The sequence below is a fragment of the Salmo trutta genome, chromosome 12 (genome assembly GCF_901001165.1).
Source record: "Salmo trutta chromosome 12, fSalTru1.1, whole genome shotgun sequence".
Lineage (NCBI taxonomy): Eukaryota > Metazoa > Chordata > Actinopteri > Salmoniformes > Salmonidae > Salmo > Salmo trutta.
Genome location: NC_042968.1, coordinates 46,661,164 through 46,673,557, shown reverse-complemented (window position 1 = coordinate 46,673,557; position 12,394 = coordinate 46,661,164). Strand labels below are relative to the sequence as shown.

At 40.7% G+C, this 12,394-nt stretch overlaps 1 protein-coding gene across 5 annotated transcripts in view; it reads right to left on the bottom strand.

Annotated features, from left to right (window-relative positions):
• Window positions 1–7,321, bottom strand: part of cep89 (centrosomal protein 89) — a 121,279-nt gene extending 113,958 nt beyond the window's left edge. For 2 of the 5 annotated variants that reach the window (XM_029768559.1, XM_029768561.1), the window contains exons 1-4: window positions 6,934–7,320; window positions 4,612–4,718; window positions 1,192–1,347; window positions 397–607 (exon numbers count right to left, since the gene is read on the bottom strand). In XM_029768559.1, the coding sequence (XP_029624419.1) occupies window positions 397–607; window positions 1,192–1,347; window positions 4,612–4,718; window positions 6,934–6,975 (516 nt within the window). In that variant the 5' untranslated portion in view covers window positions 6,976–7,320. Of the gene's footprint in view, window positions 1–396; window positions 608–1,191; window positions 1,348–4,611; window positions 4,719–6,070; window positions 6,664–6,933 lie in introns of those variants that run through there. The other 3 variants (XM_029768560.1, XM_029768557.1, XM_029768558.1) reach the window with 3 other exon arrangements.
• Between the last annotated feature and the right edge of the window lie 5,073 nt (window positions 7,322–12,394).

The following is a 12,394-nucleotide window of genomic DNA, read 5'->3' as shown; positions in this document are numbered from 1 at the left end:
CTACCTGTTTTACAGGCTGGGTGTAGATGTCCATAACCCAAATCCTTTACTACCTGTTTTACAGGCTGGGTGTAGATGTCCATAACCCAAACCCCTTACTACCTGTTTTACAGGCTGGGTGTAGATGTCCATAACCCAAACCCCTTACTACCTGTTTTACAGGCTGGGTGTAGATGTCCATAACCCAACCCCCTCACTACCTGTTTTACAGGCTGGTTGTAGATGGCCATAACCCAAACCCCTTCCTACCTGTTTTACAGGCTGGGTGTAGATGTCCATAACCCAACCCCCTCACTACCTGTTTTACAGGCTGGTTGTAGATGGCCATAACCCAAACCCCTTCCTACCTGTTTTACAGGCTGGGTGTAGATGTCCATAACCCAAACCCTTTCCTACCTGTTTCACAGGCCGAGCGTATACGTCATATCTGTCTCTGGTAGGACTTCTCCCCTGGCGATCCAGAGATTGGTAGACATGACCATCTTCATCTGACAGAACCGATCTCTCTACGTACTCCTCTTCGTCATCATCATCATCATCATGGTCTTCAGAGAGCCCAGGGGAGGGTAAGCGAGGCCGGCCAGCCAAAGACTCTGGCCATCCGTCTCTAAATAAAGACATGAGAGAGAGATCACAGATCTATTCCTCTGGTATCACTGATTTACATTTCCAGCTTTGGTCACTGAGGGTAGACTACTGTAAGTGACCTACTACAGATGTAGGATCTTCATTTGATCATCATGTTGTTGCAGGAATTTCTTTGTTGTTGTGTATTCGAGGTTTAAAAAAGGTTGCTAATGTTTATAATTTTCCACTTTAAAAAAAATGTTAGACGTGATTTGCCCTAATGAGAAATATATCAACCACTACAATCTATAATCCACATAATAAACTCACATTTCCTGTTGCTGCAGGATTATTTTCCTGCTGTGAAAAACTGGGTCAAATTAAGATACGCCATCTGTAGGTGGCACTGCAGGCTCTTTCTCAATTTATCTGTCCTCGACTCCTCCTCAAAACTCAAAACGTATTGGAGAAGAACGTCTGAGGACCCTGAACCTTCAACCTTCTCCTCCAACACGTTTAAACGAGACGCTAGGAGATAGGACGCAAGGAATCGCGGGAACAATTGGTCGTCAGACTCAAGTGACGTTGACGGAATCCTGAGTGATACCAACAAGCAAGGCCTACCTGGTGTAGAGCGCTGTGCTGGCGTAAGGCTGGAACGTGGCGTGTGTCTCCGAGAGTGAGCGGTCACTCTCGGAGAAGGATCTGGGGCGTGCAGGAGGTAGGGCGATGGTCCGGCCGGTCAACGACGACGACAAGATGGCGGCTGCCAAGGCAGACCTGTAGTACGGACATTGAGCAAAGACAAGTTAAAGAGGAAGTGGAGGATACAGATTAAAAGTAGAAAACACAATGTCACTATGGATTAGGGTTTCATTAAAACACAGACGGAATGAGGTTATCTGTAATAACAGGTTTTAGTACAGATGGAATGAGGTTACCTGTAATAACAGGTTTTAGCACAGATGGAATGAGGTTACCTGTAATAACAGGTTTTAGCACAGATGGAATGAGGTTACCTGTAATAACAGGTTTTAGTACAGATGGAATGAGGTTACCTGTAATAACAGGTTTTTAGGACAGATGGAATGAGGTTACCTGTAATAACAGGTTTTTAGCACAGATGGAATGAGGTTACCTGTAATAACAGGTTTTAGTACAGATGGATTGAGATTACCTGTAATAACCGGTTTTAGGACAGATGGAATGAGGTTACCTGTAATAACAGGTTTTAGTACAGATGGAATGAGGTTACCTGTAATAACAGGTTTTAGTACAGATGGAATGAGGTTACCTGTAATAACAGGTTTTAGTACAGATGTAATGAGGTTACCTGTAATAACAGGTTTTAGCACAGATGGAATGAGGTTACCTGTAATAACAGGTTTTAGCACAGATGGAATGAGGTTACCTGTAATAACAGGTTTTAGCACAGATGGAATGAGGTGTCATGACGTTGGCCTCTTTGGGTACAGGAAGGACAGTTGACCCCCTCCCCTTTGTACCATCACCCAACCTACCTTCCCCCCAACCCAGGGTTGTAAAAATTCCAAGAGGAGAATCTACTACAACATGTTTCATAGAGAGACAAAGGAAATTCTTCCAACTCATAGAATTGGAGAACCGAGTGACATGTGTGTTCTGGAGAAGATATGGAAGATTGATGAAGACTCCAGCTACGAACTGATCCGCTTGGTACAATTTTGTGATACTCAGAAGAGACAATATAGCCATATTACCATAAAACTGTTTATATAATAGCCTCAGCGATGCGACTGGCATCATAATGGTTGTATAAAATGTATTAATAAGGATAAAGCTATTTGTAATACATTGAGATGCTAAGTACTGATGTTAATGTGATAGAATTGTATTTCTGTAACCAAGTCTAACTCAGTCATAGGCACGCCCCCAGGGACACATACAGGACCAGGCGTCATTTGACAAGCCTGTTCTATGGGCACTATAAAACACCCCCTGATTTACATTTCTACAGACCAGGCCTCCACTCCATTGCGAGAAGTGGGCCAGTAGGTTTTATCATCCAAGTACTCTACTGAAAGTGAACCATACCACGTGGTTAACTTTTAGACTATCGATATCGACAGAATAAGAACAAGTCTTTGATATTAATTATTAGTCTGCAGCTAAGTAAATTATATCATCGAACGCGAAGACCAACCACATCCATTCTATGACGACATTAATGAATGTCACTCTGAAAGATCCATTCTAACCGAGAGAGAGAGAGAGAACGCTGACAAACTCTCCATCAGAACATAACTCTTCCAAAGGGATCCCGACGACACATGAGCGTAAATATATATTGATTGCAATTGTTCCCGAATGAGTGAGCCTTCAATTGTCAATTGTTAATATTAATGAACTCTGTGTAACTTCTCAGCTTACCGTTTATGACCCATTGTCTAACAGACCAGCCATGCTTGTTAGCCATTAGGGCACATTACTATACCAATCCTTTGTGACGATAATTACTGTTTGTATGTTTTCTGTTAATTACTTAGTGTAGTAAATAAATGATTTTAAGACAATTGATGTATGGATGATTTTAGTAAAGACTGGGTTCGTGCAGATACAACAATTTACGACGTTTGGGAATGAGACTGGACGCGAGGTAAAATACACCATTCAAACCAGAAGATAATCGGCCTATATTATAATATAGGAAAGTTATATTAGGAAAATTATAACTTTGTAATCTGAATATTTTTCTTGGTGCCCCGATCTCCTAGTTAATTACAATTAAACGATTAATCAGTTTAATCGCGTGATAATAATTACAGGGAGTTAATTGATAAACCTATCTTCAGTTTAATGGTACCCAAAGACACGACAGAGGTTACCTGTAATAACAGGTTTTAGGATAGATAAGTCAGAATTCAGATAGTCATTGATACTTACGTGTACAATAAGTCATCTGAGAGTCATGGCAACAAGGTGAGAAGGAAAAAGGATGACAGAAGAGGGTGGAAGGGAAGAGGAGACAAGGAACGAGGAGACAAGGAACGAGGAGACAAAGAACGAGAAGGGAAGAGGAGAGAAGGAAAGTGGAGACAAGGAACAAGGAGGGAAGAGAAGATAAGTGGAGACAAGGAACGAGGAGACAAGGAACGAGAAGGGAAGAGGAGAGAAGGAACGAGGAGACAAGGAACGAGGAGACAAGGAACGAGAAGGGAAGAGGAGAGAAGGGAAGAGGAGAGAAGGAACGAGGAGACAAGGAACGAGGAGACAAGGAACGAGGAGACAAGGAACGAGGAGACAAGGAACGAGAAGGGAAGAGGAGAGAAGGAAAGTGGAGACAAGGAACGAGGAGACAAGGGATGAGGAGACAAGGAACGAGGAGATAAGGAACGAGGAGACAAGGAACGAGGAGACAAGGAACGAGGAGACAAGGAACGAGGAGACAAGGAACGAGAAGGGAAGAGGAGAGAAGGAACGAGGAGACAAGGAACGAGGAGACAAGGAACGAGAAGGGAAGAGGAGAGAAGGAAAGTGGAGACAAGGAACGAGGAGACAAGGGACGAGGAGACAAGGAACGAGGAGATAAGGAACGAGGAGACAAGGAACGAGGAGACAAGGAACGAGGAGACAAGGAACGAGGAGACAAGGAACGAGGAGACAAGGAACGAGAAGGGAAGAGGAGACAAGGAACGAGGAGACAAGGAACGAGGAGACAAGGAACGAGGAGACAAGGAACGAGGAGACAAGGAACGAGGAGACAATGAACGAGGAGATAAGGAACGAGGAGACAATGAACGAGGAGATAAGGAACGAGGAGATAAGGAACGAGGAGATAAGGAACGAGGAGACAAGGAACGAGGAGACAAGGAACGAGAAGACAAGGAACAAGGAGACAAGGAAAGAGGAGAGAAAGACGTCAGACAGAGTTGAGGGTGCATCCCAAATGACACCCTATATAACCCACTATCCTACGGGCCCTGGTGAAAATGTGTGCATTATAGAGGTAATAGGATGCCATTTGGGATGCGGATCCGTTTGTTAGTGTATATTCCATATAGGTACCTGGGTCTCTCCGGAGAGGGGTACGGGCTGCGGGGGGGAGGGGTACGGGGTACAGCAGGCCTGGGGGCGATGGTGGCTGCAGGGATCAAGCCATGAGCTATGTGCTTCTAAATAAAAACAACCACGGGAAAGCTCGTTAGGGGAAACGTTCACGACAACACAGTGAAGGTGAGTTGATGAGGTGTGAGGAGAGATATCGATGTTACATGGAAGTTGATGATTGTGGAGTTGACGAAGACTATCTTTGAGCGAGTGGACGGAACCACATCATCACTTCCACACACACACACACACACACACACACACACACACACACACACACACACACACACACACACCTAAAAAGAAAGGCACTTCAAAACCACTTCATTCTAGACAATTGCTTTTCTGTTTGTCATACAGTGTTCAATGTAAAGGGGAGAGAGGGGTTAAGTGGAGCCATCTTTTACATACAGGATCACTCTGGAGAAATGCTCACCATCCAACCTGACAGAGCTTGAGAGGATCTGCAGAGAAGAATGGGAGAAACTCCCCAAATACAGGTGTGACAAGTTTGTAGCGTCATACCCAAAGAAGACTTGAGGCTGTAATCTCTGCTTCAACAAAGTACTGAGTAAAGGGTCTGAATACTTACGTAAATGTGATATTTCAGCTTTTTTAATTCTTTTTTAAATATAAATTAGCAAACATTTCTAAAAACCTGTTTTTGAGTTGTCCTTATGGGGTAGTGTGTGTAGATTGATGAGGGGGAAAAAAACTATTTAAATCAATTTTAGAATTAGGCTGTAACCTGAAAAAAATGTGGAAAAAGTCAAGGGGTCTGAATACTTTCCGAAAGGCACTGTAACCACTCCAGGACCCCTGGACATTGAATAAGGTACTGACCTGTATATACAACCACTCCAGGACCCCTGGACATTGAATAAGGTACTGACCTGTCTATACAACCACTCGAGGACCCCTGGACATTGAATAAGGTACTGACCTGTCTATACAACCACTCCAGGACCCCTGGACATTGAATAAGGTACTGACCTGTATATACAACCACTCCAGGACCCCTGGACATTGACCTGTATATACTTGCATTCTTGTGTTCTTTAACTCTCATCCTAGTTCTTGTGTGGTCTTTATTCTTACTTGTATTTTGTATTGTATTTTCTGTTATAATTATATATTATTATTACTACATTGTTGGGAAAGAGCTCTCAAGGTAAGAATTCCACTGTTCTGTTTTACACCTGTTGTATCCTGTTCAAGTGGCGAATTAACTTTGAAACATTCATGCTGGGTTTAGAACCTCATATTGAAGCATAGAGAGCCCGACTAACGTAAAGAACAAACTTAAAATGATCAACTTCTTTGGGTTTAGATACAAAGCATCATGAATCCTTTAAATAATACATTAATTTGACCTGGTGAAATCCGTTTGTTTTGTTTTTTTACCTAACTTGCTTACCACTTTCTCCATGAGGTTTCTTCCTTCAACAGACTCCATGAAATTACTTATCTCTTCCTAAATAGCCTATTTGGTCAAATTATGAAATTTTGTGGATGGTTTCCCTAGAAACAAGGGTGGCTCAACTTAACCCACTCTCCCTATAGCTATTAAATACATTTGGTATATAAATATTATAGCAAAAAAAGTTTAAAATGTCTAAATGTTTTTTTTTTGTTGACTAAATCTCAAGGATGAGAGACATCAGCTCCCATCAATCATTAGCAGCTGGCTCAAATCAGTTCATCACTGAAGTAGCTCATTTAGCTTAAGTTGAAGTAGCTCATTTAGCTTTAGCTGAAGTAGCTCATTTAGCTTTAGCTGAAGTAGCTCATTTAGCTTTAGCTGAAGTAGCTCATTTAGCTTTAGCTGAAGTAGCTCATTTAGCTTAGCTGAAGTAGCTCATTTAGCTTTAGCTGAAGTAGCTCATTTATCTTAGCTGAAGTAGCTCATTTATCTTAGCTGAAGTAGCTCATGTAGCTTAGCTGAAGTAGCTCATTTAGCTTTGCTGAAGTAGATAATTTAGCTTAGCTGAAGTAGCTCATTTAGCTAAGCTGAAGTAGCTCATTTAGTTTTAGGTGAAGTAGCTCATTTAGCTTTAAGTGAAGTAGCTCATTTAGCTTAGCTGAAGTAGCTCATTTAGCTAAGCTGAAGTAGCTCATTTAGCTTAGCTGAAGTAACTAGCGACGTTAGCTAGAAAAAGCGCTAACTAAAGCCATTTCCACCAAGCAGAGAGGCATGTTGGTTAGCTAGCTAACCAGTCTAGTAAGAAGCATAGCTGTCTTGAGAGTCCAAGAGTGAGGGGGTGAAAAAACTTGACTTACAAAGGCTTTCTTTTCACTTCTCCTGAAGCTAAATTTTGACATCCTGTCCTGATGTCGAATTTATGGTTGATTTGGTTGGAGGAAGACGTCTCTTGATGTTTGTTGTTTTTAGGCACTATAATAAAGAGTAGCTAACTAAGTAGATAAAAGACAACAACAAAAAACATTTGTATTCACAGTCTTCTGCTTTCATCTGTTTTTCATATTCAACAAGCGTCAAGATATCTTTACAGAAGCCAGCTACCAGACTCGTATCCAGACGCTTTGCACCTCAGTACAACGGCTAATTTCATTGGCTTATAGTAAAATTAGTAGCCACTCACCGTGTAGCTTTAATCCTCTTAGCAACGCCACCATTTCTCATTTTACACACACTGCACGTCTCATAACAGCAGATGGCGCTATCAGACCAGGTTGGTTTGACCATACAGGGACATGAAATGTACATTTTTACATTTTAGTCATTTAGCAGACGCTTTTATCCAGAGCGACTTACAGTAGTGAATGCATACATTTCATACATTTTTTTTCGAACTGTAGATTCTCTCTCTCTCTCTCTCACTCACTCACTCACTCACTCACTCACACACACACACACACCCGCATGCACACACACTAGTGAAAAAAGTATTTAACTGGTCGAACCAGATTTTAATTATGTACAGAATGTCTAGCCTACTTTTTCATTTCATGCTTATTTCCTGTGATTTTCCTTCTGCAGACTGGAAAGGTCTTATAGCTACTGTAACGTTGGACTCATAGACTACCAATTTCCCCTCATTCCTCTCTCTCTCACACACACACACACTCACTCACACACACACACACACCCGCATGCACACACACTAGTGAAAAAAGTATTTAACTGGTCGAACCAGATTTTAATTATGTACAGAATGTCTAGCCTACTTTTTCATTTCATGCTTATTTCCTGTGATTTTCCTTCTGCAGACTGGAAAGGTCTTATAGCTACTGTAACGTTGGACTCATAGACTACCAATTTCCCCTCATTCCTCTCTCTCTCACACACACACACACACACACACACACACACACACACACACACACACACACACACACACACACACACACACACACACACACACACACACACACACACACACACACACACACACACACACACACACACCACTCTGACATCAGTGCTGGCCTGCAGAAGCCTTCTCTCTTTAATAACTCAGCCAAACCATCCAACCCACAACATCAGAAAGTGGAATCTGGGAGTAATTTAAAACCCATTAGGTCTCCGCAGGCTCTGCAGTGCCCACCGTTCTCATGCTTCTAGTATTCCACAGAGGTGAGAAGGCATGGACATGTTTTAGCGCTTAAAACATATATTATCTGGGTTTGAGGAAGGTAAACGGGCGTGAATTACAGTAGTGAATAGGCCTATATGTAATACTATACGGGTATACAGTTAAATACATATGGATGATACAGCTTTGTTTTCTCCTCTCTTCTCAAAGCTATTGAAAGTATAAAATAAAGACCAAAACAGAACTTCTTTCATAGTCTTTTATAAGAGTAGCCTACATAGGATTTCAGTTGGAGTTTCTGGCTTCTGCTTACAGTGTTGTTGTCACCTGTCTTTCAGCTGTCTATCCCCATGTTAACAACATGGGCTAGTCTCCCTCTCTCAGGTTGGGGTGGCAAGTGCACTATAGCTGTTGATCATATGAGAAGACGGACGGCCAGCCAGCCAGCCAGCCAGAAACAGGAAGTACAGGAGACCAAGTCTTAGTCTTGAGAGAGGAAAGTCACACTGGGCTACATCTGAATCACATGGCGTTCCCAGACCAACACAGACAGAGAGGGATTTGTGCTGCAGTTTCAACAACACTTTCCATGAGGAATAGGGCCAGACTGGCGGGGGGGGGGGTCAATGACAAAAAAATCTGATAGATTTTTAAGTAGACAAATGTTTCTAATTAAATGCATTTTGGTTCTTTAGCAGATGCTCATGTCCAGAGTGACTTACAGACAGTGTATTCAGCTAGAGTATAACTTTTCCCATTATGCATGTAATATCAATATCCAATAAACCAGTGGAATAAAGTACTTAAGGGAAACATACTTTAAAGTACTACTTAAGTAGTTATTTGGGTTTATCTGTACTTTATTTATCAGAACTTTATTTTACTTCACTACATTCCTAAACAAATTGGGTGTCAGGGAAAATGCCACGGATTAAAAAGTATAATTGTTTAGGAATGTAGTGAAGTAAAATAAAGTTGTCAAAAGTATAAATAATAAAGTACAATTACATTTTGAATGCTTAGCAAAACTGGAAAAATTGTCAAATTCACGCACTTGTCAAGGTCATCCCTACTGCCTCTGATCTGACGGGCTCACTAAGCACACATGCTTCCTATGTAAATTATGTCCTAGTGTTGGGGTGTGCACATGGCTATCAGTACATTTTAAAAAACTAAGACAAATGTGCCATCTGGTTTGCTTAAAATAAGGAATTTTAAATAATTTATACTTTTACTTTTGATACTTAAGTACAGTATATTTTAGCAATTACATCTACTTTTGAGCCATAAGTATGTTTTAAACCAAATTCTTTTAGACTTTTACCCAAGTAGTATTTTTTACTTCAAGTAGGATTTTACTTTTACTTGAGTCATTTTCTATTAAGGTATCTTTACTTTTATTAAAGTAAGACAACTGGGCACTTTTCCCACCACTGCAATAAACATGGACTGTATGTTAATTAAGCAATAAGGAACAAGAGGCAGTGCGGTATCATGAACAGGGCATACAATTCACTTTTTTGGTCCAGCAGCCACTGTGGCAGGTCGATTTAAAAATCCAAAAAATGTTTTTTGCTGCTAAAATTACACCAACAAAACGCAAACAAAAAAACAAATGAACATGCTTTGTAATGTTTCTAAAGCAAAACATGTATTACTAGTAAGAAGTAGCTAATGTGGTATATTGTTTAATTGAATTTATGTGAGCCGAGTCTTACAATCAAAATACTGTATCACAGATGAGACAAAAATGTTCACCTGCCCCTTTAAGGAGGGAGATTCGGCGGTAGTGCGACTAGAGTCTGTGGCTTTGAGATTGAGTCTGTTATATTCCCTAGTGGTTGAACCTCAAACATAGAAAATCAGCCTAGCTTGTGAACAAAACAATGTAAATAGCCAAGAAACACAAGGACAAATTCTCACTTCAGTAGACTTTCGTTTCAAGTAAATTAGACCGACTTTTATGCCTGTGGCGCGGCGCTTCTAAAACTGAATCTTTCACTTTACCCTTGTGCAGTAATAGGCTATATTATAAGATTTGTAGTTCTTTTTGATTTTGTGCGATTAATTTACCAGCTATGAAACAAAAAAAACGGGGAAATACTTTGAAAACAGGTACTGCATGCAGCATTTGACTATAAATGTCATCATGTTTGACGATTTTTATTCACAAATGCGAGTGAAACGCTCGCCATGTGGATCCCCTCTCCAACGAGGCTGGTGGGATAAACATTTTACCCTCCTATGCCAAAGTCTACCCTCCATTTGGCAGGCGTCATTTTAGGCCCTGATCATGAATATATTCACCAGGTGAATTAGTTGGGAAAAGCCATTTATTTGCCTGTGACTGTATTCACGATACAGCACTGCCTCAGTCTTTAATTATAAGGACTGGTCGTCCGTTCTTTAACAAAATTGCTGCTATTCAGTCTGAATAAGGTTCACTAGCTAGCTAGCCACCTTGGGCTAACTCAACACTGTCACACATTAAACCTGGAAGGACAGTACAATAACTGCATTTTCCTTTCAGCTTTTTTTCTATTGGCATTTACTTGGATATGTCCATGATAATGACATTGATATGTGATGTCAACTGGCTCAACAACAAAAAAGTTGTCTCCTCTCATCTGCACATTGTTCACTGTGGTACAAAACTGCAGAGATTGACATTTCAAAGTGAAACATGTACCAAACTAAATGCTAGGTTTATATTAACCCCCGCTGTACCAAACCTAATGCTAGGTTTATATTAACCCGTACCAAACTAAATGCTAGGTTTATATTAACCCCCGCTGTACCAAACTAAATGCTAGGTTTATATTAACCCCCGCTGTACCAAACCTAATGCTAGGTTTATATTAACCCCGTACCAAACTAAATGCTAGGTTTATATTAACCCCCGCTGTACCAAACTAAATGCTAGGTTTATATTAACCCCTGCTGTATCAAACTAAATGCTAGGTTTATATTAACCCCCGCTGTACCAAACTAAATGCTAGGTTTATATTAACCCCCGCTGTACCAAACTAAATGCTAGGTTTATATTAACCCCCCCCCCTGTACCAAACTAAATGCTAGGTTTATATTAACCCCCGCTGTACCAAACTAAATGCTAGGTTTATATTAACCCCCGCTGTACCAAACTAGATGCTAGGTTTATATTAACCCCCTGTACCAAACTGAATGCTAGGTTTATATTAACCCCCGCTGTACCAAACTAAATGCTAGGTTTATATTAACCCCCGCTGTACCAAACTAGATGCTAGGTTTATATTAACCCCCTGTACCAAACTGAATGCTAGGTTTATATTAACCCCCGCTGTACCAAACTAAATGCTAGGTTTATATTAACCCCCGCTGTACCAAACTAAATGCTAGGTTTATATTAACCCCCCCCCTGTACCAAACTAAATGCTAGGTTTATATTAACCCCCGCTGTACCAAACTAAATGCTAGGTTTATGTTAACTCCCGCTGTACCAAACTAAATGCTAGGTTTATATTAACCCCCCCCCTATACCAAACTAGATGCTAGGTTTATATTAACCCCCCCTGTATCAAACTAAATGCTAGGTTTATATTAACCCCCGCTGTACCAAATTAAATGCTAGGTTTATATTAACCCCCGCTGTATCAAACTAAATGCTAGGTTTATATTAACCCCCGCTGTACCAAACTAAATGCTAGGTTTATATTAACCCCCGCTGTACCAAACTAAATGCTACGTTTATATTAACCCCCGCTGTACCAAACTAAATGCTAGGTTTATATTAACCTCCGCTGTATCAAACTAAATGCTAGGTTTATATTAACCCCCGCTGTACCAAACTAAATGCTAGGCTGGAAGCGAGGGGAAATAATGTGTGAGTTGAGATAAATACAATAGATGATTCAGACAGCAACATGCGATTCTAGTTTAAATAAATACAAGAGATGATTCGGACAGCAACATGCGATTCTAGTTGAAATAAATACAAGAGATGATTCGGACAGCAACACGCGATTCTAGTTGAGATAAATACAAGTGATGATTCGGACAGCAACACGCGATTCTAGTTGAGATAAATACAAGAGATGATTCGGACAGCAACACGCAATTCTAGTTGAGATAAATACAAGAGATGATTCGGACAGCAACACGCGATTCTAGTTGTGATAAAATACAAGAGATGATTCAGACATCAA